Source organism: Drosophila persimilis, unplaced genomic scaffold, assembly GCF_003286085.1.
Source record: "Drosophila persimilis strain 14011-0111.01,24,50 unplaced genomic scaffold, DperRS2 tig00000676-arrow-arrow-pilon, whole genome shotgun sequence".
NCBI classification, from domain to species: domain Eukaryota; kingdom Metazoa; phylum Arthropoda; class Insecta; order Diptera; family Drosophilidae; genus Drosophila; species Drosophila persimilis.
Window position 1 is genome coordinate 931,635 of NW_020825332.1, and position 26,519 is coordinate 958,153.

The 26,519-nt window shown below is 47.2% G+C and overlaps 9 protein-coding genes across 10 annotated transcripts in view; 5 read left to right on the forward strand and 4 right to left on the reverse strand.

Moving 5' to 3' along the window:
• LOC6599880 (retinin) overlaps positions 1-949 on the forward strand; it is a 93,327-nt gene extending 92,378 nt beyond the window's left edge. For both annotated transcript variants that reach the window (XM_026991654.1, XM_002024898.2), the window contains 2 exons: positions 238-412; positions 481-949. In XM_026991654.1, coding sequence (XP_026847455.1) covers positions 401-412; positions 481-831 — 363 coding nt within the window. In that variant the 5' untranslated portion in view covers positions 238-400 and the 3' untranslated portion in view covers positions 832-949. The remainder of the gene's footprint in view (positions 1-237; positions 413-480) is intronic.
• Positions 950-9,407: 8,458 nt separating this feature from the next.
• On the reverse strand, positions 9,408-11,649 carry LOC6599879. The gene is made up of 3 exons (XM_002024897.2): positions 11,487-11,649; positions 9,948-10,141; positions 9,408-9,879 (listed from the first exon to the last, which is right to left on the reverse strand). The coding sequence occupies exons 2-3, from the start codon at positions 9,957-9,959 to the stop codon at positions 9,559-9,561; spliced, it is 333 nt and encodes a 110-aa protein (XP_002024933.1). The 5' UTR covers positions 9,960-10,141; positions 11,487-11,649; the 3' UTR covers positions 9,408-9,558.
• Positions 11,650-14,683: 3,034 nt separating this feature from the next.
• LOC6599878 (uncharacterized histidine-rich protein DDB_G0274557) lies at positions 14,684-15,805 on the forward strand. Its single transcript, XM_002024896.2, has 2 exons — positions 14,684-15,160; positions 15,222-15,805. Exons 1-2 carry the CDS (start codon positions 15,149-15,151, stop codon positions 15,588-15,590), a joined length of 381 nt encoding a protein of 126 aa, XP_002024932.1. The 5' UTR covers positions 14,684-15,148; the 3' UTR covers positions 15,591-15,805.
• A 2,307-nt stretch (positions 15,806-18,112) lies between these two features.
• LOC6599877 (neuropeptide-like 3) lies at positions 18,113-18,761 on the forward strand. The gene is made up of 2 exons (XM_002024895.2): positions 18,113-18,183; positions 18,252-18,761. Exons 1-2 carry the CDS (start codon positions 18,172-18,174, stop codon positions 18,516-18,518), a joined length of 279 nt encoding a protein of 92 aa, XP_002024931.1. The 5' UTR covers positions 18,113-18,171; the 3' UTR covers positions 18,519-18,761.
• A 70-nt stretch (positions 18,762-18,831) lies between these two features.
• Positions 18,832-19,514, reverse strand: LOC6599876. Its single transcript, XM_002024894.2, has 2 exons — positions 19,489-19,514; positions 18,832-19,427 (listed from the first exon to the last, which is right to left on the reverse strand). The coding sequence occupies exons 1-2, from the start codon at positions 19,498-19,500 to the stop codon at positions 19,062-19,064; spliced, it is 378 nt and encodes a 125-aa protein (XP_002024930.2). The 5' UTR covers positions 19,501-19,514; the 3' UTR covers positions 18,832-19,061.
• A 410-nt stretch (positions 19,515-19,924) lies between these two features.
• On the forward strand, positions 19,925-20,437 carry LOC6599875 (pupal cuticle protein Edg-84A). The gene is made up of 2 exons (XM_002024893.2): positions 19,925-19,985; positions 20,042-20,437. The coding sequence occupies exons 1-2, from the start codon at positions 19,974-19,976 to the stop codon at positions 20,435-20,437; spliced, it is 408 nt and encodes a 135-aa protein (XP_002024929.1). The 5' UTR covers positions 19,925-19,973.
• Positions 20,438-21,067: 630 nt separating this feature from the next.
• On the reverse strand, positions 21,068-21,562 carry LOC113566340. The gene is given in 4 exon segments (XM_026991587.1): positions 21,068-21,286; positions 21,358-21,381; positions 21,383-21,415; positions 21,554-21,562. Coding segments are annotated over 4 exon segments (285 nt in total).
• A 1,954-nt stretch (positions 21,563-23,516) lies between these two features.
• Positions 23,517-24,144, forward strand: LOC113566358 (cuticle protein 16.5). Its single transcript, XM_026991656.1, has 2 exons — positions 23,517-23,528; positions 23,606-24,144. Exons 1-2 carry the CDS (start codon positions 23,517-23,519, stop codon positions 24,065-24,067), a joined length of 474 nt encoding a protein of 157 aa, XP_026847457.1. The 3' UTR covers positions 24,068-24,144.
• A 1,374-nt stretch (positions 24,145-25,518) lies between these two features.
• LOC6599874 (cuticle protein) lies at positions 25,519-26,228 on the reverse strand. The gene is made up of 2 exons (XM_002024892.2): positions 26,159-26,228; positions 25,519-26,095 (listed from the first exon to the last, which is right to left on the reverse strand). Exons 1-2 carry the CDS (start codon positions 26,168-26,170, stop codon positions 25,550-25,552), a joined length of 558 nt encoding a protein of 185 aa, XP_002024928.1. The 5' UTR covers positions 26,171-26,228; the 3' UTR covers positions 25,519-25,549.
• Between the last annotated feature and the right edge of the window lie 291 nt (positions 26,229-26,519).

Sequence of the window (26,519 nt, forward strand, 5' to 3'; positions counted from 1 at the left end):
ACTCCTCCGCGGCTGCATTACTTGCACTTTGAGTGCGGGAGTCAGGGTCAAGTCAGCGTGCAGTGAGTGTGTGAGCTTTTGGTTTCGGATCACGGGTATTGGGTTCAGTTTTTCTTTCAATTGCAAGTCGTATGTTTTATTGTCCGAGCGAGGGCAGACTTATTTCGCTTTAAAGTCAACTCAACTCAAATCGTACCCGTACTCGTAAATGTTTTAATTAAACTTCTCTTTTCGCAGCTACGACGGCAACGGCGGCTGCGTCGGAAACTGCCCCGAAAATAACGACGATGGATAATGCCCGTACTATATAAGACTGGTCTTTCAGTTGTCCCATTATCAGTCAGCTTCATTCGCTTCCACAGCAGCACAACACAGACCAAAAACACAAAATCCCCTCAACATGTTCAAATTGGTAAGTCATCCATCCGAATCCGAGCGGTCGTCCTCCTCATAGCTAACCTCCTCCATTATTTGTTCCAGGTGGTGTTGTCTGCTCTCCTCGCCGTAGCTGTCGCTCGTCCCGGCCATCTGTATGAGTCTCCGCTGGTCTATTCCGCCCCGGCTACCACAACCATCGTGCAGGAGCCCTACCTGGCCAATGTTGGTTCCGTGGTAAAGAGCGTTCCCACCTCTGTCTCCCACCAGAGCCAGTCGGTGGTCCACAGCTCTGCCCATGTCGTCCAGGATGTTGTCGCTCCCGTGGTGAAGACCTATGCAGCTCCCGTCGTCACCAGCTACGCGGCATCTCCTCTGGTACACACCTCATACGCCTCTCCCCTCGTCCATACTTCCTATGCGGCCACTCCCGTCGTCTACAACGCTGGCTGGTAAGGACGCAGGCTGGAGTACTGGATGCTAGGACAAGCGATCTGGATGGCTAGAAATATAATATTCCTTTTGTACATAAACGAGTTTAATTGCGAATTAAATGTGATTTTCGAAAGTTAAATCTAAACTGTATTTATGGTTATTGGGATATCGGAAACTACTATGAATGGGGAGGTCAAAAGGATAGGTTTGAAAATAGCGCTGAAAACGGAATATCCCTGGCTTTAATCGATCGAGGACATTCTCCCGACTACGAGAAGTCGTGGCACTTCCAGATCGCATGAGAAATGGTGGAGTTATAGCGATTAAAAGTTAAACAGGCATTATCCTTGTTGTTCTTTATGCCTCTAAGCGATCGGCGTAGTACATTCAGATTTGATGAGAAATGGTGGAGCAAAGTAAGTATGTATGAGTGAGGAACATGTCGTTGATCCTTGATAAGGATTCTATCGGGGATGTCTGTTGTTGTTGTCAATCGTTCCATATCAAGCCTCACATAGCGGAGAAAATAAAATAATTTGTATTAGGAAAGGATACGATCCTTAAAAAAGACTCCATAAAAGCAAGGATTTTCACAGGAAGCCATGGCACGGAGATATAGCCGAAGATATAGATTTGCATATCATGCAAATACTGTTTTTTTCTGCAAGCTATATCTCAGCTATACGGCGGCCGATCGGGGCGTGGCATGCCTTGTCGTGACCGGGAGAGTCCTGCCAACCGATTGGCACCAGAAAAAAGGACATCCATTCCATCACGATTTTCGCAAAAAATCATGATGTAACCATCATTGAATTTGCCAAAAATCGGCCCCGTTTTTTTAGTCGAGATTTTGATGCCGTTCGACAGTCTGGACCCTCCCGATCCTGGGACAGTTGGTCCTGCCACTATCTGGCCCTATTTGTCTGAGATATAGCCTTCGGAAGCTTTGGATTTGCACATCATGCAAATACTGGTTTTTTCTGCAAGCTGCGTGGCATGCCTTGTCGTGACCGGGAGAGTCCTGCCAACCGATTGGCACCAGAAAAAAGGACATCCATTCCATCACGATTTTCGCAAAAAATCATGATGTAACCATCATTGAATTTGCCAAAAATCGGCCCCGTTTTTTTAGTCGAGATTTTGATGCCGTTCGACAGTCTGGACCCTCCCGATCCTGGGACAGTTGGTCCTGCCCCGATCTGGCCCTATTTGTCTGAGATATAGCCTTCCGAAGATAAGGATTTGCATATCATGCAAATACTGGTTTTTTCTGCAAGCTATATCTCAGCTATACGGCGGCCGATCGGGGCGTGGCATGCCTTGTCGTGACCGGGAGAGTCCTGCCAACCGATTGGCACCAGAAAAAAGGACATCCATTCCATCACGATTTTCGCAAAAAATCATGATGTAACCATCATTGAATTTGCCAAAAATCGGCCCCGTTTTTTTAGTCGAGATTTTGATGCCGTTCGACAGTCTGGACCCTCCCGATCCTGGGACAGTTGGTCCTGCCACGATCTGGCCCTATTTGTCTGAGATATAGCCTTCGGAAGCTTTGGATATGCACATCATGTAAATACTGTTTTTTTCTGCAAGCTATATCTCAGCTATACGGCGGCCGATCAGGGCGTGGTATGCCTTGTCGTGACCGGGAGAGTCCTGCCAACCGATTGGCACCAGAAAAAAGGACATCCATTCCATCACGATTTTCGCAAAAAATCATGATGTAACCATCATTGAATTTGCCAAAAATCGGCCCCGTTTTTTTAGTCGAGATTTTGATGCCGTTCGACAGTCTGTACCCTCCCGATCCTGGGACAGTTGGTCCTGCCCCGATCTGGCCCTATTTGTCTGAGATATAGCCTTCCGAAGATAAGGATTTGCATATCATGCAAATACTGGTTTTTTCTGCAAGCTATATCTCAGCTATACGGCGGCCGATCGGGGCGTGGCATGCCTTGTCGTGACCGGGAGAGTCCTGCCAACCGATTGGCACCAGAAAAAAGGACATCCATTCCATCACGATTTTCGCAAAAAATCATGATGTAACCATCATTGAATTTGCCAAAAATCGGCCCCGTTTTTTTAGTCGAGATTTTGATGCCGTTCGACAGTCTGGACCCTCCCGATCCTGGGACAGTTGGTCCTGCCACTATCTGGCCCTATTTGTCTGAGATATAGCCTTCGGAAGCTTTGGATTTGCACATCATGCAAATACTGGTTTTTTCTGCAAGCTATATCTCAGCTATACGGCGGCCGATCAGGGCGTGGCATGCCTTGTCGTGACCGGGAGAGTCCTGCCAACCGATTGGCACCAGAAAAAAGGACATCCATTCCATCACGATTTTCGCAAAAAATCATGATGTAACCATCATTGAATTTGCCAAAAATCGGCCCCGTTTTTTTAGTCGAGATTTTGATGCCGTTCGACAGTCTGGACCCTCCCGATCCTGGGACAGTTGGTCCTGCCCCGATCTGGCCCTATTTGTCTGAGATATAGCCTTCCGAAGATAAGGATTTGCATATCATGCAAATACTGGTTTTTTCTGCAAGCTATATCTCAGCTATACGGCGGCCGATCAGGGCGTGGCATGCCTTGTCGTGACCGGGAGAGTCCTGCCAACCGATTGGCACCAGAAAAAAGGACATCCATTCCATCACGATTTTCTCAAAAAATCATGATGTAACCATCATTGAATTTGCCAAAAATCGGCCCCGTTTTTTTAGTCGAGATTTTGATGCCGTTCGACAGTCTGTACCCTCCCGATCCTGGGACAGTTGGTCCTGCCACGATCTGGACCTATTTGTCTGAGATATAGCCTTCCGAAGATAAGGATTTGCATATCATGCAAATACTGGTTTTTTCTGCAAGCTATATCTCAGCTACACGGCGGCCGATCAGGGCGTGGCATGCCTTGTCGTGACCGGGAGAGTCCTGCCAACCGATTGGCACCAGAAAAAAGGACATCCATTCCATCACGATTTTCGCAAAAAATCATGATGTAACCATCATTGAATTTGCCAAAAATCGGCCCCGTTTTTTTAGTCGAGATTTTGATGCCGTTCGACAGTCTGGACCCTCCCGATCCTGGGACAGTTGGTCCTGCCACGATCTGGCCCTATTTGTCTGAGATATAGCCTTCGGAAGCTTTGGATATGCACATCATGTAAATACTGTTTTTTTCTGCAAGCTATATCTCAGCTATACGGCGGCCGATCAGGGCGTGGTATGCCTTGTCGTGACCGGGAGAGTCCTGCCAACCGATTGGCACCAGAAAAAAGGACATCCATTCCATCACGATTTTCGCAAAAAATCATGATGTAACCATCATTGAATTTGCCAAAAATCGGCCCCGTTTTTTTAGTCGAGATTTTGATGCCGTTCGACAGTCTGGACCCTCCCGATCCTGGGACAGTTGGTCCTGCCCCGATCTGGCCCTATTTGTCTGAGATATAGCCTTCCGAAGATAAGGATTTGCATATCATGCAAATACTGGTTTTTTCTGCAAGCTATATCTCAGCTATACGGCGGCCGATCAGGGCGTGGCATGCCTTGTCGTGACCGGGAGAGTCCTGCCAACCGATTGGCACCTGAAAAAAGGACATCCATTCCATCACGATTTTCGCAAAAAATCATGATGTAACCATCATTGAATTTGCCAAAAATCGGCCCCGTTTTTTTAGTCGAGATTTTGATGCCGTTCGACAGTCTGGACCCTCCCGATCCTGGGACAGTTGGTCCTGCCCCGATCTGGCCCTATTTGTCTGAGATATAGCCTTCCGAAGATAAGGATTTGCATATCATGCAAATACTGGTTTTTTCTGCAAGCTATATCTCAGCTATACGGCGGCCGATCAGGGCGTGGCATGCCTTGTCGTGACCGGGAGAGTCCTGCCAACCGATTGGCACCAGAAAAAAGGACATCCATTCCATCACGATTTTCTCAAAAAATCATGATGTAACCATCATTGAATTTGCCAAAAATCGGCCCCGTTTTTTTAGTCGAGATTTTGATGCCGTTCGACAGTCTGTACCCTCCCGATCCTGGGACAGTTGGTCCTGCCACGATCTGGACCTATTTGTCTGAGATATAGCCTTCCGAAGATAAGGATTTGCATATCATGCAAATACTGGTTTTTTCTGCAAGCTATATCTCAGCTACACGGCGGCCGATCAGGGCGTGGCATGCCTTGTCGTGACCGGGAGAGTCCTGCCAACCGATTGGCACCAGAAAAAAGGACATCCATTCCATCACGATTTTCGCAAAAAATCATGATGTAACCATCATTGAATTTGCCAAAAATCGGCCCCGTTTTTTTAGTCGAGATTTTGATGCCGTTCGACAGTCTGTACCCTCCCGATCCTGGGACAGTTGGTCCTGCCACGATCTGGACCTATTTGTCTGAGATATAGCCTTCCGAAGATAAGGATTTGCATATCATGCAAATACTGGTTTTTTCTGCAAGCTATATCTCAGCTACACGGCGGCCGATCAGGGCGTGGCATGCCTTGTCGTGACCGGGAGAGTCCTGCCAACCGATTGGCACCAGAAAAAAGGACATCCATTCCATCACGATTTTCGCAAAAAATCATGATGTAACCATCATTGAATTTGCCAAAAATCGGCCCCGTTTTTTTAGTCGAGATTTTGATGCCGTTCGACAGTCTGGACCCTCCCGATCCTGGGACAGTTGGTCCTGCCACTATCTGGCCCTATTTGTCTGAGATATAGCCTTCGGAAGCTTTGGATTTGCACATCATGCAAATACTGGTTTCTTCTGTACGCTATATCTCGGCTGTAGGGCGGCCGATCGGGGCGTGGCATGTCTTTTCGTGACCGGGAGAGTCCTGCCAACCGATTGGCACCAGAAAAAAGGACATCCATTCCATCACGATTTTCGCAAAAAATCATGATGTAACCATCATTGAATTTGCCAAAAATCGGCCCCGTTTTTTTAGTCGAGATTTTGATGCCGTTCGACAGTCTGGACCCTCCCGATCCTGGGACAGTTGGTCCTGCCACGATCTGGCCCTATTTGTCTGAGATATAGCCTTCGGAAGCTTTGGATATGCATATCATGCAAATACTGGTTTTTTCTGCAAGCTATATCTCAGCTATACGGCGGCCGATCAGGGCGTGGTATGCCTTGTCGTGACCGGGAGAGTCCTGCCAACCGATTGGCACCAGAAAAAAGGACATCCATTCCATCACGATTTTCGCAAAAAATCATGATGTAACCATCATTGAATTTGCCAAAAATCGGCCCCGTTTTTTTAGTCGAGATTTTGATGCCGTTCGACAGTCTGGACCCTCCCGATCCTGGGACAGTTGGTCCTGCCCCGATCTGGCCCTATTTGTCTGAGATATAGCCTTCCGAAGATAAGGATTTGCATATCATGCAAATACTGGTTTTTTCTGCAAGCTATATCTCAGCTACACGGCGGCCGATCAGGGCGTGGCATGCCTTGTCGTGACCGGGAGAGTCCTGCCAACCGATTGGCACCAGAAAAAAGGACATCCATTCCATCACGATTTTCGCAAAAAATCATGATGTAACCATCATTGAATTTGCCAAAAATCGGCCCCGTTTTTTTAGTCGAGATTTTGATGCCGTTCGACAGTCTGGACCCTCCCGATCCTGGGACAGTTGGTCCTGCCACTATCTGGCCCTATTTGTCTGAGATATAGCCTTCGGAAGCTTTGGATTTGCACATCATGCAAATACTGGTTTCTTCTGTACGCTATATCTCGGCTGTAGGGCGGCCGATCGGGGCGTGGCATGTCTTTTCGTGACCGGGAGAGTCCTGCCAACCGATTGGCACCAGAAAAAAGGACATCCATTCCATCACGATTTTCGCAAAAAATCATGATGTAACCATCATTGAATTTGCCAAAAATCGGCCCCGTTTTTTTAGTCGAGATTTTGATGCCGTTCGACAGTCTGGACCCTCCCGATCCTGGGACAGTTGGTCCTGCCCCGATCTGGCCCTATTTGTCTGAGATATAGCCTTCCGAAGATAAGGATTTGCATATCATGCAAATACTGGTTTTTTCTGCAAGCTATATCTCAGCTATACGGCGGCCGATCAGGGCGTGGCATGCCTTGTCGTGACCGGGAGAGTCCTGCCAACCGATTGGCACCAGAAAAAAGGACATCCATTCCATCACGATTTTCGCAAAAAATCATGATGTAACCATCATTGAATTTGCCAAAAATCGGCCCCGTTTTTTTAGTCGAGATTTTGATGCCGTTCGACAGTCTGGACCCTCCCGATCCTGGGACAGTTGGTCCTGCCCCGATCTGGCCCTATTTGTCTGAGATATAGCCTTCCGAAGATAAGGATTTGCATATCATGCAAATACTGGTTTTTTCTGCAAGCTATATCTCAGCTACACGGCGGCCGATCAGGGCGTGGCATGCCTTGTCGTGACCGGGAGAGTCCTGCCAACCGATTGGCACCAGAAAAAAGGACATCCATTCCATCACGATTTTCGCAAAAAATCATGATGTAACCATCATTGAATTTGCCAAAAATCGGCCCCGTTTTTTTAGTCGAGATTTTGATGCCGTTCGACAGTCTGGACCCTCCCGATCCTGGGACAGTTGGTCCTGCCACTATCTGGCCCTATTTGTCTGAGATATAGCCTTCGGAAGCTTTGGATTTGCACATCATGCAAATACTGGTTTCTTCTGTACGCTATATCTCGGCTGTAGGGCGGCCGATCGGGGCGTGGCATGTCTTTTCGTGACCGGGAGAGTCCTGCCAACCGATTGGCACCAGAAAAAAGGACATCCATTCCATCACGATTTTCGCAAAAAATCATGATGTAACCATCATTGAATTTGCCAAAAATCGGCCCCGTTTTTTTAGTCGAGATTTTGATGCCGTTCGACAGTCTGGACCCTCCCGATCCTGGGACAGTTGGTCCTGCCCCGATCTGGCCCTATTTGTCTGAGATATAGCCTTCCGAAGATAAGGATTTGCATATCATGCAAATACTGGTTTCTTCTGCAAGCTATATCTCAGCTATACGGCGGCCGATCAGGGCGTGGCATGCCTTGTCGTGACCGGGAGAGTCCTGCCAACCGATTGGCACCAGAAAAAAGGACATCCATTCCATCACGATTTTCGCAAAAAATCATGATGTAACCATCATTGAATTTGCCAAAAATCGGCCCCGTTTTTTTAGTCGAGATTTTGATGCCGTTCGACAGTCTGGACCCTCCCGATCCTGGGACAGTTGGTCCTGCCCCGATCTGGCCCTATTTGTCTGAGATATAGCCTTCCGAAGATAAGGATTTGCATATCATGCAAATACTGGTTTCTTCTGTACGCTATATCTCGGCTGTAGGGCGGCCGATCGGGGCGTGGCATGTCTTTTCGTGACCGGGAGAGTCCTGCCAACCGATTGGCACCAGAAAAAAGGACATCCATTCCATCACGATTTTCTCAAAAAATCATGATGTAACCATCATTGAATTTGCCAAAAATCGGCCCCGTTTTTTTAGTCGAGATTTTGATGCCGTTCGACAGTCTGTACCCTCCCGATCCTGGGACAGTTGGTCCTGCCACGATCTGGCCCTATTTGTCTGAGATATAGCCTTCGGAAGCTTTGGATATGCACATCATGTAAATACTGTTTTTTTCTGCAAGCTATATCTCAGCTATACGGCGGCCGATCAGGGCGTGGCATGCCTTGTCGTGACCGGGAGAGTCCTGCCAACCGATTGGCACCAGAAAAAAGGACATCCATTCCATCACGATTTTCTCAAAAAATCATGATGTAACCATCATTGAATTTGCCAAAAATCGGCCCCGTTTTTTTAGTCGAGATTTTGATGCCGTTCGACAGTCTGTACCCTCCCGATCCTGGGACAGTTGGTCCTGCCACGATCTGGCCCTATTTGTCTGAGATATAGCCTTCGGAAGCTTTGGATATGCACATCATGTAAATACTGTTTTTTTCTGCAAGCTATATCTCAGCTATACGGCGGCCGATCAGGGCGTGGCATGCCTTGTCGTGACCGGGAGAGTCCTGCCAACCGATTGGCACCAGAAAAAAGGACATCCATTCCATCACGATTTTCTCAAAAAATCATGATGTAACCATCATTGAATTTGCCAAAAATCGGCCCCGTTTTTTTAGTCGAGATTTTGATGCCGTTCGACAGTCTGGACCCTCCCGATCCTGGGACAGTTGGTCCTGCCCCGATCTGGCCCTATTTGTCTGAGATATAGCCTTCCGAAGATAAGGATTTGCATATCATGCAAATACTGGTTTCTTCTGTACGCTATATCTCGGCTGTAGGGCGGCCGATCGGGGCGTGGCATGTCTTTTCGTGATCGGGAGAGTCCTGCCAACCGATTGGCACCTGAAAAAATTACATTAATTATTTGCAATCGACATCAAGGACAATACGGATATTGGTCTGTTAGCGTTATAGCTCGGCTATTTTTTAGTCGATCTGGACAATTCTGAGCGCCCCTGCTCCTTCGCGACCAGATTTACAAACCCACGGTCGAGATCCGCTCCTGCAATGTCCTTTGCAAGGAAGATGATCCGCATACATGAATAAAATACCGAAGGTTTTTCTGAGCATGAAACATGGATTTATTTACATCAGTCAAAACGTGAAAGAATGAAGGAAAGACAACATTAAAGGAAAGAGAAGGACAATTTCCATTGGATCTGGGGAGTAGTTGCTAGCCCACGCACTGCCGTCCCGGATGTCGACGGGATCACTTTACCAGGATGGGGCCCAGCCATGGCCGGCCCACGAGGGCGACAGGAGTGTTGTGTGCAGAGCCGGAGCCGCGTAGGTCTTGATGATGGGGGCAGAGTAGGTCTTCAGGACCGGAGCCACAATCGGCTGGATGATGTGGGCCGAGCTGTGCACCTGGCTAATGCTCTGGTGGGATACGGCACTGGGAATGGTCTTCACGATGGCGCCCACCTTGGCCAGGGCCGGCTCATAATGGATCGCAGGAGCGGCATAGCTCCAGGGGTCTAGACCCAGGTAACCCGGACGGGCAGCAACCACGGCGAGCAGAGCGAAGAACACCACCTGAAAGCAGCGGATGATGGTGAGAAGGAGAAACCGAGAAGAGCTTAGGGAGGGATTGATCGACTTACCAACTTGTGCATTTTGCTAATCCTTGCGATTCTGAAGCGCTAGCTATTGGCTGAAGTATGAACTGTGGGTCTGTGTGGACGCCTCGCTGGGTTGTGTTGCATACTCCAAATCCGCGCCGGCTTTTATACTCCCAAAATCCGAATCCGAATCCAACCATGTGCAGCAGCCGTCACGTCAAGAAGAAAAACCGAATCTAAAAGTGCAGAAAACACAATAATAATAATTTTTTGTTGTATTTCGTTTTTCCTCCATCGCCATCGTTAAGAAAAGCTGAAAAATAACGCCAACGGCAGCGAACACTCCAGAGAGCAGAGCAGAGTGGGGCCAGGGAGGCGCCAAGTGGCAAAGTTTGCATGTGCAACAGCAGCTGATTCGCCTTTGTCTTCGGTTACGGTTTTCAAAACCCCGCCCAAGTCCCCTGCCCACTGGCCACTGCCCACTGTCCGCCAAAGACTTCGGACCCCATTAGGTTGCAAAAAAAAAAAACAAACCAGTCAAAATAAAGTGTCTTGGCTCTTGCTGCTATTGCCGTTGCCGTCTGGTATTGCGCTAGTCCATGCTGACCATTTGGCCCACTCGGGCAGTCGGTCAGCGGCCAGCACTTGCATCACTTCTCTGCCAGCCAAAGTCGTCGCAAAAATGCTGTTCGCTCTGTCATTTTCCTCAAAGTTGACCGTGAAAATGTCTTGTACTCGCACTTGTATTTCATACCTGCGACACGCACGCACAGCAGCCACACCAGACACACCAGGCCCCAAAAGTGGCCCAAGTTCAATGTGAACGAACGCACTTGCGTGTACGTGTGTATCTTTCATGGTCGGAACCACGTCTCCGACTCAAAGAAGGCCATCGCAGGCGGTAATCGTCAGAGATTGAGAAAGGAATGTGGACAAAGTTGGGGGCTTATTTGTGGGCCCCTCACGTAGGCCAGCCGGCAAATGCTGAACGAAATGAAAATGAATTTCTTCATATTTTCAGCCAGAACAGCCAAAACAAGTTTGTCATGTTATTATATCCACTGTTGCTTTCAGAGAGTTCTCATTCATTCTTCATTCTGTACGTATTATTGTTCCCTTGATTCCCAACATACTGGAACTGTGATTATTCCCCTTTGGACAGCTCCAAGACTCCTTTCCTTTCTGGATACCAGTTTCTGGTTATGCTAATCTTGGATTGCAATTGTCTGGCATAACAATGCCTATATAGTACGAACGAGCGAGCGATAACCCAACCCACATACTATAGAACAGCGCTCGGTCTCGGGTCTCAGGTCTCGGGACTGGTCTCTGGGTCGGGCTCTGGAGTTCCGCTTTGTGTAATAAGCAAACATCGATTGCGATTGCCCAAGTGTCTTTTGCGCAGGCGCACACACCACACACACACATTGGGACGCGAGCACAACTGTACTTTCGTTGTGTTGGTTCAAGTAGAGTTGTGCGAGTATTTGCCGCCGTTATGGTGATTTGTCAGCAGTTTTTAGCATGATTAATGAATGCTTCGCTTCGTTTCGTTTCGATCTGGCGACACAACTCCCTTACCTCCGATCTGCTGCGGCCTGCTCCGCATCGAATGGCTTTGTTAGCCGAAATTCTTGAGCGACTTTTAATAGATTTCTATTTCAGGTAAATTCCTTGGCCATATCCGGGCTCTGTTTGTGTTGTGCTGTGCGGTGTCCCAACCTCCGCAAACCTCCGCCAACCTCCAGCCACCTCTGTGGTAGTATCTCCTCTGGGATCTTGTTCGGTGTGTTGTCTGGGGGTAATGTACGCCTTGTGGCCACCTTACGGCTGCTAAGTGACAGTTCTGCCTCTGCCTCTGCATTGCATAACACGAACAATAGCAACAACAGCGAGATATTGTGGCCAATTATCATGGAGGGAACCAGTTCCCCAGCTCTCGAGACCGTGGCTCTCGATTACCCCTTATCGATGGCGCTTAGCACCAAACTCAATTTCGCTATTAATTAAAGTCGATTCGCGTTGATCTCAGTGGAACTGGGTATAATGAACCACAATTAAGCCGCGCTTAAAGATCAATTACATATCGGAGAAAGAACAAGATATTGACAGTTCAAGAGACGTCATCACTTCTCTGTCCGTCGGTGGGTTTTTCAGTTCTCCAATTGTCTTTGTCATTATTCTAGAGTTAATTGCCTCGAAGGTCGTTATAGAAACGAACGTACAGAATCGGGAAACTGAATGAAATTGTAAGCAATACAAGTAATTTTTAGATGAGGAAGTAATGAGTGCTATTCAGGTGGAAAAAATAAGTCAAATGAGCCAAATACCAAAGAGGCAATGAAGTAGAACGTTCGGCTCTTGTTCTTTTATGAACAAACCAAATTAACAACCCTCTAAGTAAATATATTTCCACTCTAATCATTCCTTTCCTTTTCCCATCCCACAAACCCATTTAGTTATCCATAAACTTTAAGCACAAAAGCATTCCTGCCATCGCAAGTAACACACCAATCAAGACCCCAAATTAGATGGCCATTATGTTGCATGAAATTGAATATGTTTTTGGGGGGTTCGAAGTGCTCTGGCGCTTGCCAGCGAGTGGCTGCAGTTGCCACACTTTTCGGCCAAAGATTGAGGCGACCTGTCCTGGATATTTTGGAACTCTGTTTTGGCACAGTTCACTCAGATGTCAGATCCGCCAAGCGGCAGTCAGTCAGTCAGTGAGTCAGTCAGTCAGGGAGTTGGTCTGTTGCTCTGGCTAAAAGGAGCATTACGCAAATGGAAACGGGTGAGAAATGTGCTGCAGCTGCAACTACAACTGCAACTGCAACGGCGCCCGCTGGGGTAGGCAAGTAGAGCGACCATAATAATACTCGTAAAAGGTGCTTGCTTGCATATAGAAAATTCATTTCAAGACTTTACCCCCTCGAGTAATTACGTTCCAGCAGGTCTCAGCATGAAGTGGCGGCCACTCTGGCGTATACTCAATGTGCGATCGGCGGCAGGTGGCCAAGTGGCCGCGTGGCCAAGTGTCCACTGTTCGGCTAAGGTCAGATGTGTCCATCAATTTGGCTGCGGCATTCTCTGCTATGCCATCGGCTTCCAATTGGAGGCACTGCGTCAGCGGATGCTTGGACTTGGTCGTTGCCTGATCGCCTAACTCAGAATTTAATTGCATTAACATTGAAAAAACATACATATCTGTGATGCCGAAGAGATGCCATAGCGAAGATTGCTGTCACGGACTGCCGACAATTATTATGGGCAGCCGTAGCCCCTACTAACCCACTGAACTGAATCGAAGCTAGGGTCCGGCCCCTCCCAAAGCAGATCTGGGCGCCGCTTGCAACACGCTGCAACTAGTTTCGCTGCAGATGCAGATGCAGTGCTTCCTGGTCCAGATAAGCCAGGCAATTGAATTCATTTTCGTTTCGTTTTCTTTGGGTTTCTGCTTTTTTGGGGAGTGCTAGTGCTGCGACTGGAGACCTGGAGATCGGGAGACTGGGCAACCAGGGAGACTGCCGCGAATTGTTGTGCAAATATTTGCCAGGCTGAATGCAAATCATGATTAATTTACGACTCGACCACTCGGCCGAGCCGATTCTCAAAGCTGACATTTCAGCACTTGCGGAGGTTGTGTTGCCTGTCAAAATATCAAACGGCATTCTAATGAGCTCGTGCTCGAAGCCCGCTTAAAGTCGAGTGTTCTAGTTTGCCATGGAGCGGAGCGAGGAAAACGGAGAACGGAGCTTCCACTGCTGCTCATTCCGCTGCCGTTCATGAACTTTTCCAGTCGATGACAGGGCACACTTGGAAGCCTTAAATATCACAATCAATGGCAGACAAATGAAGCCAGGCAAAAACATACACACAACCATGTATCTTCGAGTAGATCTCAATTCTCACACAGAGACCCCAGATACGAGTCGAGCCACTTTTTATGGCACATTCACAGACAAAAAGAAAAGATAACATAGACACACAACACGGCACACAACTAATTTGCAAGACAAAATCAGTAGAACAGTGGAACATAAGAACGGAACAATTAAATTGCCAAGTGTGAATTTCCGCTGACCAAAAAATACACGAGGAAAAAATGCAGAAAGCCCGAAAAAAAATACATACAATACAGAAAAACCAACAACCATTTGCAGGTTGAACAAGTGAAGGTCACAATAGTGGCATAGATTACACAAACACAAGCACACACACACATCGAAGCACATTGGTATGCTGCAGCTTGCAGTCTAACGGAGCAAGCGAGCTGCCAGGCTAATCTGCAGCATAAGCAGAAGCAGCAACAATTACTATTGCCAATTGCTGTAGACAAAACATCGAGAACAGCACAATCGCTGGGATATTATTATAAAACTTACCAGAAACGAATGAAAACACACAAACACGGCACTCTGTAAAATAAAGAGGTAGATTAGCTGTGAGAATGGGTTTGTAACAGAAGAAGAAGAGCTTTGAGCTTATGTAAACCTTAATCTGATATCGATACATCAAATGTTAATATTACCGATAACAGTTCAAGGGCGATAGCTGGTATCGATGTATCATATGTTAATTACATGATAATTAGGTTAATGACATATCGCTGTTAACTAAGGTGAGTGAAAGATAAACAATGAGTAATTTTAACAAAATATTCCCTGTTAGGACACAAATATCAATCTAACGGACATTCAAAAGGAAGAGTATCAAACCAAGAGCACAGCTGGATTGATCTGACACCAGATTGAACCCCAGCAAGGCAGAGTTCAGCGCTTTGGATTGAAAGGGGTCGATGGATGGATGGATGGATCGTCGCAGACACGAAGCGAGTCGAACAATGCGGCGTTTGACAAAACTCTATGCGAAAAGGCAGACGGCAGACAGCAGCAGCAGCAGCAGTTGCAGCAGCAGCTCTGGCAACAACAACAATTGAAATGTAAACGAAACGAGGTGCAATTACAACGGCAACTGCGGATGCAAAAACCCAAGTTCCACAACATTGAAGTCGCAGCCGGCAGCGTCAACGGATATGGCAACGAGGCGACTGGAGTTGGGAGCTTGTGCAGTTGCAGCAACGAGAGCATCTGCATCTGTGGCATAGATGCCAGCTGTTGGCGGTGGGTAGGTAGCCGGCGGTGTAAGGTGGCAAGTGAATAAAAGACACCGCTGCACCATTGAGTGGCATCAGTTGCAAGCAGCAAGTCGCCGAGACCCACCACCAAGGATTACCCACCCACAGCATGATGAAACTGGTAAGGATGCGCCCCTCTCTAAGGATAACTAACTAAAAGGATTCCATCCTTTCGCCTATAGCTACTGTCGCTTCTTTCCATGTGCGCCCTGGCCGCAGCACGTCCTGGCTACCTGCACGGACACCATCACCACTATCCGGAATACCCGCTGTACCCGCACCACCACCACCATGTGGAGCCCCTCCATGTGGCCAAGATCGTGCACCTGCCTGCCGCCGTCTCCCACCAGAGCTCCACGGTGGTGCACAGCGTGCCCCATCACATCATCAAGCCGGTGGTGCTGCCTACGTTGGTGAAGACTGTAGTGCATCCCCCCATCATCAAGGCCTACCACCCGGCTCCCATCTTCAAGGCCTATCACCCGTACGATCCGTTCCATCTGCACCATCACCATGACTTCCATGACTTCCACGACTACCATCTCCACTGATCGCCGCACCGCCACTCTGACTGCTGAATGATCGCGAATGATGAATGAAAACTGAGAACAAGGAACGAAGAACGAATAGGATGCTACAGATACGATACTGCTACTGCAAATCATGAATGATGATGGATGCTGTGATGTATGTGTGTATCGACTGCTGATTGCGATGCAAACTGCTGGATGGATATGCTACTCCCTCTGTTTATATTAGTGTTGATTATGTGTATATAAAAGATACAAGATACAATATCTAAATTGAAAATATGTCTCTGTAATGGATACGCGCAGTGACGTCCGACTCTCGTCTAAATGAGGGCTTATTCGTGCAACCGCATAAAATATTTCCCTAAAGCGGGTGACATAATTAGCATGTAATCACCATCAACCGAAAAAACCATTCGATACTTTAACGCTGACAGACCAGACAGACAAACCACACCACACCAGCAGAGACAGACATCGACAGACAGCTTTGGGATGGGATGGATTGAATGGCACATTTCCCATGGCGACAATGGTGACACGTTGCCTCTTCATGTGGCAAGCAAATGCATTTGCTGTGTTATGCAAATCAGTGCATAAGCACATGTGCTGCCTGCGGACTAGGTCTCTCCCTGGATGGAGATGGGGACGGGGGAGCAGAGGTGTTGGCCAAGCGAAGTGATAAATGGTTAATGCTGCCTGCCACTTCTGTTGCAAATGATTCGGTTTTGTAAGCACATCCTGAAGGCCTGAAGGGCTGGGCTGGCTACGCTGTTCAAGTTCAAATCTTTTGTGCTTTTGCAATTTACACAACTTTTTGCATAAGCAAATGCAAATTGCCCCAGGCACGAGTACGAGTACGAGTACGTGTATTTTTAACCCCACACAGCAAACACTGGTTCCGCTCAGCGATTATTCCCATTCAGAATCAACTGAATCGACAAACATTGCCATAAGAATAAGCTAATGAGAGTCGCAAGCATTTAATGTGACATAAACATCAATTAGAAATTGCCAATTTGTAATAAATTTAATAGTTCATGGGTTCGGTAGTGGCGTAGAGGCGTAGTTAAGGGGGATCATTTGTGATTCACGATCATGCTATTTATTCATTCCCATAGCTAAGAACTAAGCCTCTGTTTTATTTTTTTTTTTGTAATGCTTCCTTGTTTGGTGTATTAAAAACAAATCAAAATCAATATCAATCAAGTCTACAAGCTCGCCGTAACCCTGAAAAACTATTCGGTTTCTGTTTTGGGCTTGTCTTTTCATCGGTTAAATTAGCCGCAAATCGGTTATTGTTTTGGGCAATTTCTGCTCGATTCCATGGTTCGCTGACCGGCAAACGAGGCAAGCAAAATAAAATAAATCAATAATTTATTTGGCAAGGTGACTGCGGTCTTTGAATGATTTCTCAGGCACGTGATTCGGTAGCTCGTTAAATGTACGCAAACAAATGGAGAAAAAGGTGAAGTGGAGACCCCGAGAGGAAGTGGTGGCACGGTCACACTAGCAGTGTTGGGCATTAGATGCTTGAGAACTGATTAAGAGTCGATTTTCTACATTTTCCATTGAACAAACCTTTTTCTGCTACATAAAAGCTTGAGCTTAAGATAAAGACCAGAAGCAGCAGGCATTTACAGAACACTTAATGCCACATCCATGTGAAAATATCTAACTATAGAATATGTTCTCGGTTTCTGTATTCCTCTATTCCTGACTGCTGGTACATCTTCCCCCTGCTGATACCCATGGCAACTATATATTATTAGGTACAATAATAGCTGCCGACTCTCGATGACGACGGTGAAGCGATAAAAATGTGTCTGATGTGCAAGTGTCGCACTATTGCACAAGACAAACATCTGAGCCAATCTCTGGCGATTGGCTGAGCCCCGAGGCGAGTCCACTGGGACTGGCGAGGCACATTAATCACCGTTTCGCCAACTTGGGGACGTAATTTATGCAAGCCGAAAGTGCAAAGAGCAGGGAACCTAAACCAGAGTAAACCGACAAGCCGCCAAGCCGCTTTAGTCGATTCTTTTGAGACTCTCCTATTGCTAAGTAGATATTTTGCTTGAGTACGAGTATTTATTTGTCTGCTTAATTGTGAGACGTCTCATGCGTCTCATGCAACAGTGTCAAGTGTATGCCGTATAGCACGAACTGTGGCGTTGGGAGCTAGGAAGGGGTCTGCGACACTCGTAAAACATGTCTCGCCTCGCATTGCATTGCATAAATCATAAGGCGAAATCGAATAGCTTTGGAGTGGTGGCCAGTCAAGTGGGGGAGAACAGAACAGAACAGCCACTGGGAGAACCTGTACGAGCCGGCGGTGCATGTAAGACGAGAACTTGCCCCCGGAAGGGTTTGGATTGGTTTGCTTTGGCTTGTGCATAGAGCGTGGACCGTGTTTGTTGCCTGTTGCAGTTGCCGGGCCAAATGCAGAGCAGAGTGCAGAGGCGTGCTGCTGGCTGATCTGATTCGATGGAGCGACCCATTTAGAGAGCTTCGACTGCAGCGGTTCTGATTGTTTCGTATAAATAGGACAGTCGAGAGTGCAGTTCTATGTCAAATCGTTACAAACCATCGACACAACAAAATGTTCAAGCTGGTAAGTGGGAAAGGCTCTGAGAGGGAGGACTTACCATCTAATCTTTCATCTAATTTGTCCATTTGCAGTGTGTTTTCGTCGCTCTCCTTAGCCTGGCTGCTGCCGCCCCAGCTCCTGCTCCTGCTCCTGCTCCTGTCCCAGAACCAGCACCATCTGGTCTGTGGCCTGGCGGTCTGGTGGCACCCGGAATCTGGGGACCGACCATCATCGGTGGACCCCATGTGGTGAGCGTTGTGCCCCATGCCATCTCCCATGCGGCCATCACTCAGGTACATCCTTCGCCGCTGGTCCTCAAGAGCGTCCATGGCATCCATGGCCCCGTTTTGATTGGTTAAACGGACACAGGTCTGCCACACATCACCCCCACTCCGCCATAGGCTCCTTCCACTCCTCAAACTCAAGCATTTTCCTGCGGAATATTTCACCAGTTTACGAGTATCCTGTCCACTGTTTATAAAGAAAGCAAACCAGCAAAGTTGAGAAAAAATAATTACAAAAAAATGTTTACAAACTAAAATACATTTCAAGCAATAAAATACCTACACATACTTGTTATGTATGTATATAGCGAGCGAAAATCAATTGGTTTTCTCGGCTTAAAGGAACCATTATCGTCCAGCCCAAAAGTAAGCAACGAAAATCGCATCGAAGAGACGTGTAGATTTCATGTAGAACACATGTAGAATTTACATTAAATCGCGTATTCCGCTTCTATAGGAATACCAATTCGAAATCCCTATTTGTTGCATCAAACTGCTAGTACAGGACATTATATAATTAACTTGTTATGGACGAAACGAAAAACATTTATTGAAAAAAAAAAAAAACGTAAATATTCTATCACAATGAAGATTTCCAGGAGTGTGCAGAGAACTTCCTTAATGGTGCAGGGTGTAGGCCAGAGGAGCAGCATGATGGACCACGGGCACAGAGTGGACCAGAGGAGCAGCGTGAACGGTGTGGACGACAGGAGCAGCGTGGTGGACAACGGGCACGGAGTGAACGACGGGAGCAGCATGTACAGCCACGGCGGGAGAAGAGTGGATGGTGGTCTTCAGGACGGGAGCAACCACGGGCTGGATGTATGACTTGCTGTGCACCTGGGTGATGCTCTGATGGGAGACAGCCGAGGGTGCAGAGTGCACCACGGTTCCAACCTTGGCGAGGACGGGCGCATGCACCACATGGTGGGTCTCGATCAGGCCAGCGCTCACAGAGGCGACGAGGAGGGCAACAATAGCAATCTTTTTGGGAAGGAGAAATGTTAATAGAGTTAAAGGAAGGTTTCTTCCAGAAGTAACTTACGAATTTGAACATTTTGGAAGTTGATTTTGTGGTAGCTGTGACTGCTGCTTGTTTGCACGAGAAGATTCGATGGATAACTGATGATGATTGGGAGCTCCAAACTCCGTTTTTATAGAACCAACCAAACTCCGCTCGAGTCGACGGCAATCAAAACATCGCTGACCTTCACTACACCCCAGCATAACCCGACTTCGTCTCCGAACAGATCGTGAGCCGAACCGACCTCAGCTCATTACGATTGCTGGTTGCTGCAGATCTCCGAAGTGCTGATACCCGAATGCCGAAGTGGCTGTGGACTTGTCGGATGTCGAATGCGCCTCAAGGTGGACGACCTCGCCAGCAGCCGAAGCTGGTGGCTGGTCGCCGCTGTTTGAGCCCTTAGCAGGGGCTGGCGACTGCTATAAAAGCTCTTCGTGCAGATCCCAACAGCATCAGTCATCTCTCTGAGTTTCCCCCAAAAACAACCACCCAAAAACCGACTAAAAATGTTCAAATTCGTGAGTAAATTGAAGATTTGGAAGCAACATCCATACTTAACCCACAATTCTCTTAGGTTGCCATCGTTGCCCTCCTCGTCGCCTCTGTGAGCGCTGGCCTGATCGAGACCCACCATGTGGTGCATGCGCCCGTCCTCGCCAAGGTTGGAACCGTGGTGCACTCTGCACCCTCGGCTGTCTCCCATCAGAGCATCACCCAGGTGCACAGCAAGTCATACATCCAGCCCGTGGTTGCTCCCGTCCTGAAGACCACCATCCACTCTTCTCCCGCCGTGGCTGTCCATGCTGCTCCCGTCGTTCACTCCGTGCCCGTTGTCCACCACGCTGCACCTGTCGTCCACACCGTTCACGCTGCTCCTGTGGTCCACTCTGTGCCTGTTGTGCACTCTGCTCCCCTCCTCAAGACTGTGGTGCATCATGCTGCCCCCCTGGCCTACACCCTGCATCATTAGAATCTAAATTATTGTTTTTTTTTTTTTTTTTTTTTGTTAACCACTAAATGAGAAAACTAAATAAATCTACTGAAAGTATTATTCATCCTTAAATTTGTATGGTTTTTTATATGTTTATCCAAAAATAGAATGGTTGTTAAAAGATGTACAGTGGAGAGCATGCATGGATACATTTTCAGCACTTTTCAGTTTAAAGGCCCTTAAATTGTTATAAAATCGATGCAATAATAAAGAAAGAATATTCGTATGTTGCAAGCCAATATGTTGCAGCATGACGGTACCCCAAAGCACACAAAGTGTATCTGTATCTTAGAAATGGAAGAGCAGATTGATTGACCTCTGTTTGATACGTTTAATCGGTATCACAGTAGAAAGAAAAATCCGTATTGAAAAGAAACAAATGCTGGCATACAAGTCGCTGATATAACACAAATGGAAATTATCCTCCCATTCCTACAATCATTAAAGAGATGACCGAAAAGTTTTGCAACAGAGAACTCAAACCAGAAACCCTTGGACCCTCCAGAAGCCCGACAATATTCAATCTCTCAGATTTATGATAAATAATTTAAAACAATTTATTTAAGCAATAACAAAAGCAAACAACAATACACGGCTAATGGTTAATAACTAATGCCCCAGCGTAAAATGGTTCCCATGGCGGCAAAGATTGGGCGCCAGAGGAGACACCGACAACGACATCGACATCGTGGACAGATCCCTCGTCAAACTCTGGCCAAGGCTGAGCTCAGAACAGACTTGATTCACAGCAGGAAATGTCAGATTATAATGGATCTGATGGCAGGCCTGGACCAAAGCGAGGGCGACGATAACCAAAGTGTACAGCAGCTATGGGTTTGTAGGGGAGCAAAATATGAGTAACGGGGGAGGGGGTCCATTTAAATTAAAGGGTAACTCACCATTCGATGCATGTTGAAGCAATTGGGTATTGGATCTAGTCTTAGTTTGAATTTGCCACTGCGAAACTCCAGTAAGAACTCATAGCCCATCGAGGCCTACCACCCGTTTATATACGAGTAAATAGTGCCAAAATGTCAAGCGAAAAATATGACAAATGATATGCTCTATTAGCCGAAGGTCTAACAACGGGCCTACATAGCCCATAGCCAATCACTGAATTGAACAGACTTGAATAGATAACACGACCTGTACAGATCAGTGATCCCTAGACACCAGACCTTTCTCTCTGTCTTCGGTTGTCCTGCAAAAGTTCGGCTCTTTCTTGGATAATTAATATGTAGTACATACCCCTACCCATATCCATACCCATATCCATACCCATACCCATACCCATAAAAGACACAAACACTCCATAAAATTTGGATTTACGAGCACAACTCTTGAGGAAACAGAAATAATTTTCTGGCTATTCATTTTCCACATTACGACCCGATGCGATGCTTATCTTGAGTACGTGTAACTGTCGACTCAAGTCGAGCCCCGAAAAGCCCCAACAGCAACAACAACAAGACAAGCCAACACAAATTGTGGGTTAAATGCGCGTGGGGCTTGTCCAGTGGGTAACCTTGACATAGGGACCGACCGAATCTGCGTCTGTGACTCTGTCTGGAGTCTTTATCTGACACTCCAAAAGGGTACTTAACAGCTGCCGCCTTTGCTGCTGCTGCCTTTGCTGCTGCAGTTGGTAGCTGTAGAGCTGTACGGCCTTTCGGCCATGAATCACTTGAGCCACGCCACTCCGCAATCATCAACTGGATCTGTCGATGTGTTGCAATCCAATTTGAATGCACATGGGGATGGATGGATACTGGTACATACTCGTATAATTTGTTTCGCTTTTGTTTATGCCCTTTTAATGAAGGGCACAGCATACGAGTATATCATTGTCGAGGGTTTCGGGAGTTCTGATTTGGGTCAAGCGTTGAGTGTTCAATGGGATGGTTATTACTCGTACGACTGTTTGTTCTGGGAAGCATCCTTTGACTTAAAGTATTATGAATCATCTCTATTCAGAAGAAAATCGAGAAATGCTCTGCCATGAAGGCAATACCGTCCATGGTGAGAGTTCTGACCTGTCTGTCTAGACGCAAAGCCTAAACATCGTCCCGTTATTTCGCAAGAACTTTGTCGTAACCTTTACCTGTTTTCCTGTTTCTCGTTCCTTAAGTGTCTCTTATCGATTGCACATTCCATTTATTCCTTCATTAGAGAGACGCAACTTAACCTAATCAAACGTTATGTGGTTAAAGGTCTGAACGTCACATAATTCAGTCGGAGCTTCCTTCAATTGATGAGGCACACCGCACAGCGAGAGACGCACGTCCTTTAGCAGCAGCGCCACAGAAGAAGGCAGGGGCAGAGGCGGAGGCAAATACAGAAGTCAGATACAGAAACAGAGGGTGGGGCGATTCCCTGAGAATTCTGTCATAAAACTGTCAACGGGATGTGAATGCAACTCAATTACGCACGCCAAACAGGATACACACCCCTCCTCGTACTCGCTGCGATGGAAAGACGCCACAGCAAAGACGAAGACGACGCTCCGCAAACGGAGGGCAAGTGCACGGATAAGCCGCAACCCACGCACTCTGCACTACCGAGTGCTCGAGTATGTTCACTCCCCCATCATTTGCGTAAGCGACCGCCGTCGCTAAGGCCAATTACTGGTTGGCCCCTTGTCGATTGATTGGGATGCCTTTTCTTTTCTTGTCTTGTCTGCAGCTTCCAGAATCCACTTCCTCACCCACACAAAAGGCACTGAGGCAAAGCGCAGGCAGAGCGCAGGCAGAGCGCAGGCAGAGCGAGCCTAGGTCACTAAATGAACTGCGTCTCCGATAGCCCCCTTACTCAGAAGTAAGACTCAACCAAAGTCAGGGCCCAAATTCAAGCCCGATCCGAAACACACACAATATCTAAAACCCAAACCGGTTGCGGGGCTCAAGTTCAGGCTTCGAAGTACTTAGCGACAAACAATCGAAGCTGGGGCTGGGGCTGGGACTTGGGCTGAGGCTGGCCAACTATAAAAGCCAGCACTTTGGCCCGTCATCATCATCAGTTGCAATCGATTCACCCATCAAAGCACAAACCTCCTCCAAAAATGTTCAAATTCGTAAGTCCATCAGGATATCTATCAGGGAATAGAACATGCATCCTAATACGAGTATTCAAACCTCTCGTGACCCACAGGTTGCCTTCTTTGCTCTTCTGGCCGTGGCTGCCGCTGCTCCTGGCCTCATCGCCGAGACGCACTCGTACGTCCAGCCCGCGGTGCTGACCAAGACCGCCTATGTGGATCACAGCGCCTCCTCGGCCATCACCCACCAGAGCAACGTAAACCTGGTGCGCAAGGTGCCAGTGGCTCCAGTCGTCACCTATGCAGCCGCTCCTGTCGTCCACCAGACCGTCGTCCCGGCTGCTCCTTTGGTCAAGACCATCGTGCCTGCCGCCCCAGTGGTCCATACAGTGCATGCTGCTCCCCTGGTCAAGACCGTCGTCCCAGCTGCTCCCCTGCTCCACACTGTCCACTCTGCTCCTCTGGTCCACACAGTGCATTCTGCTCCCCTGGTGAAGACCGTCGTCCCAGCTGCTCCCCTGCTCCACACCGTCGTGGCCGGGTCCCCCGTTGTTTACTCCGCCTACCACAAGTGAATCGATTGAAAGCGAGTTGATAAAGGATACTGTTATGTCTGAGGAGAACGTTGAGCGAATCGATTAAAACAAAAGTATTACAAGAAACTATTGTCTAATACCATTCTGGGGGAGAGGGCGGTACACTAAGAGGGGAAAGTGGCCCCACAAAGGTTTAAGAAATAATGGTAAGCAACTGTCAATATCTTGAAAAGATGTGAACCATTATGGAATATGGACTTGAAAGCAAAAAGCTATGGGGAAACAAAAAGTCGAATTTTGGTTCGGGCATGCAATTTAATCTTCATTTTTGGTAAACTCAGTATTAAAGCAGGGGCTTAAATAAGTCCCCAACAGAAAAATGTCCTTTAGGAACGACCAATCAGGGATGAGCCTGAATGATGTCAGACTTAGAAGCATCCGAATGGCCACACCGCTGCCGACACGTTTTCTTTAAAAAATTAAAGGATTTGGAGACATCATTTTTACTTGACATTGATAGTGGCGATATCCACGCAATTGATGGGTTGAAAAATTAATTGTTTCTTCAACTTTGTCATATCTAAAAAAATTTTTCTATGTTATGTTTCTACTTTTAGACATTAGTTCTTCAGTGGCATTAATTCTCAACCAATTAAGCTACTAATCATTACAATTTTCCAAAGAATGTCAGAGGTACGAATTATTTAGTAAATCAAGCCCATTTTATATTACAGTCAGCAATCCTTGCTTACTACCTACCCATGTAGTATATTATTCCAATTTTAAAGACATCCCAATGTACAAAAGCAGGCTTAAGTGAGATTACGCAAACGTAATTCGAATTCTTTCATATATCATACCTTTATGTACGAGTTATACACCCTATAGTATTGAATTTTTTTGCCAACGTGCTTCGATAAAAAAATTAGCCACTGTATGGTTTACAGTATGATGCGACGGAAGCCGAACTCCAGACCCGAACCCCATGGGACCCAATAGTCTGTGTTCGACGTGCGTTTAACGAACTGGCACATCTGTATGGTTAGTGGTTTTGCCTTTCAATCGAGCTTGAAAAATATTTAGTCGAAGATTTGCACACAAATTATTAGCCGTAGGGGCATCTTTTTAATTATTTTTTAAAATTGATTTGCTCGTAACTTTGGTTTTTTTGATACCGTTTGCAGCATGACGATTAATGGTGATGAATAGTAATTAAGTAAAAATCATTCAAATTGACGGTAGTTGGTTGTGGAATAGGATATATTCCGATCCAATTAAGTATTTTGCTAATAAATGCACTGCTAAATTGAATAGGGATGGGAAAAAACTATCGATAACATACATGATACATATCAACAAATTCCGATAGGAGCCTGTCATCTGTCATTCACCGAAAATATGAAGAAAAAAATTATAACTATTCCTTCCCATGAAATGCACTCACTTTACAATTGCAATTTTAACAATAAATTTATTCAAATAGCCAACAATCGAGTCAAAAAAAGATTTTCACGGAATTCTTTAGTGATGGTAGACATGGGTGACGGGGGCGGCGGCCACGGCGACCTTGACCACAGGCACCACTGGGGTGGCGATGGTCTTCAGAACGGGGGTGGCGATGATGGCCTTCTGGTGGATCTGGACGTGGCTCTGGTGGGAGACGGCATGGGGCACGGCCTTGACGACGGGCACAGCAGCCACATGGTGGACGGCAGGGGCCACGTAGGTCTGATGAACGACGGGAGCCACAGACTTGATCACTGGGACAGCATGGTGGACAGCGGGGGCGGCGACATAGGTCTGATGATGCACCACGGGAGACGGCACCACGGGGGCAAAGGTCTTGACCACAGGAACCACGGGAGCCACGTGCTTCACGACGGGAGTAATCACGGCCTGGTTGTGGAACTGGGTGAAGCTCTGGTGGGAGGTGGCCACCGGGGCGCTGTGCACGACGGCTCCTACCTTCGTGACGACCGGAGCAGCGGCCACCACATGTCCGACATGGTGCTGCTCAACGAATCCTGGAGCAGCGGCGGCAATGGTGGCCAGGGCACAGATGGCAATCTGAAGTTTGGAGTGGAATTAGTGGAAGGATCCTCTTTGCCTCCATTGGAGCCAATTACTTACGAAGCGGAACATGGTGATTGGTGCTTGGGATTTGGTGTTTGCGTTTTGGGTTGGTGTTTGCTTTGAAGTCGACGAGTGACTGTTGCTGATGCTGTGGCGTGTCTACGGCTTTATATGGCCAAAACTGTTTGCCAGATTGTCCTTCAAGCGGGAGACTAACGAGCAATTGGCAAACTCGTTTGCTGAAATCTGTCCAGCATTGAACTTGAACCCCCCACCGACCGACCGACCGACCGACGCTAACCTAAACATCTGCGAATCCATAGACAATTACGAGTACGCGTAGAAATCAACTAGACAATCGATTACCCATGGGCTGCAAAAGGTCTGACAATGGGGACTCGAATCATGGATACGACAC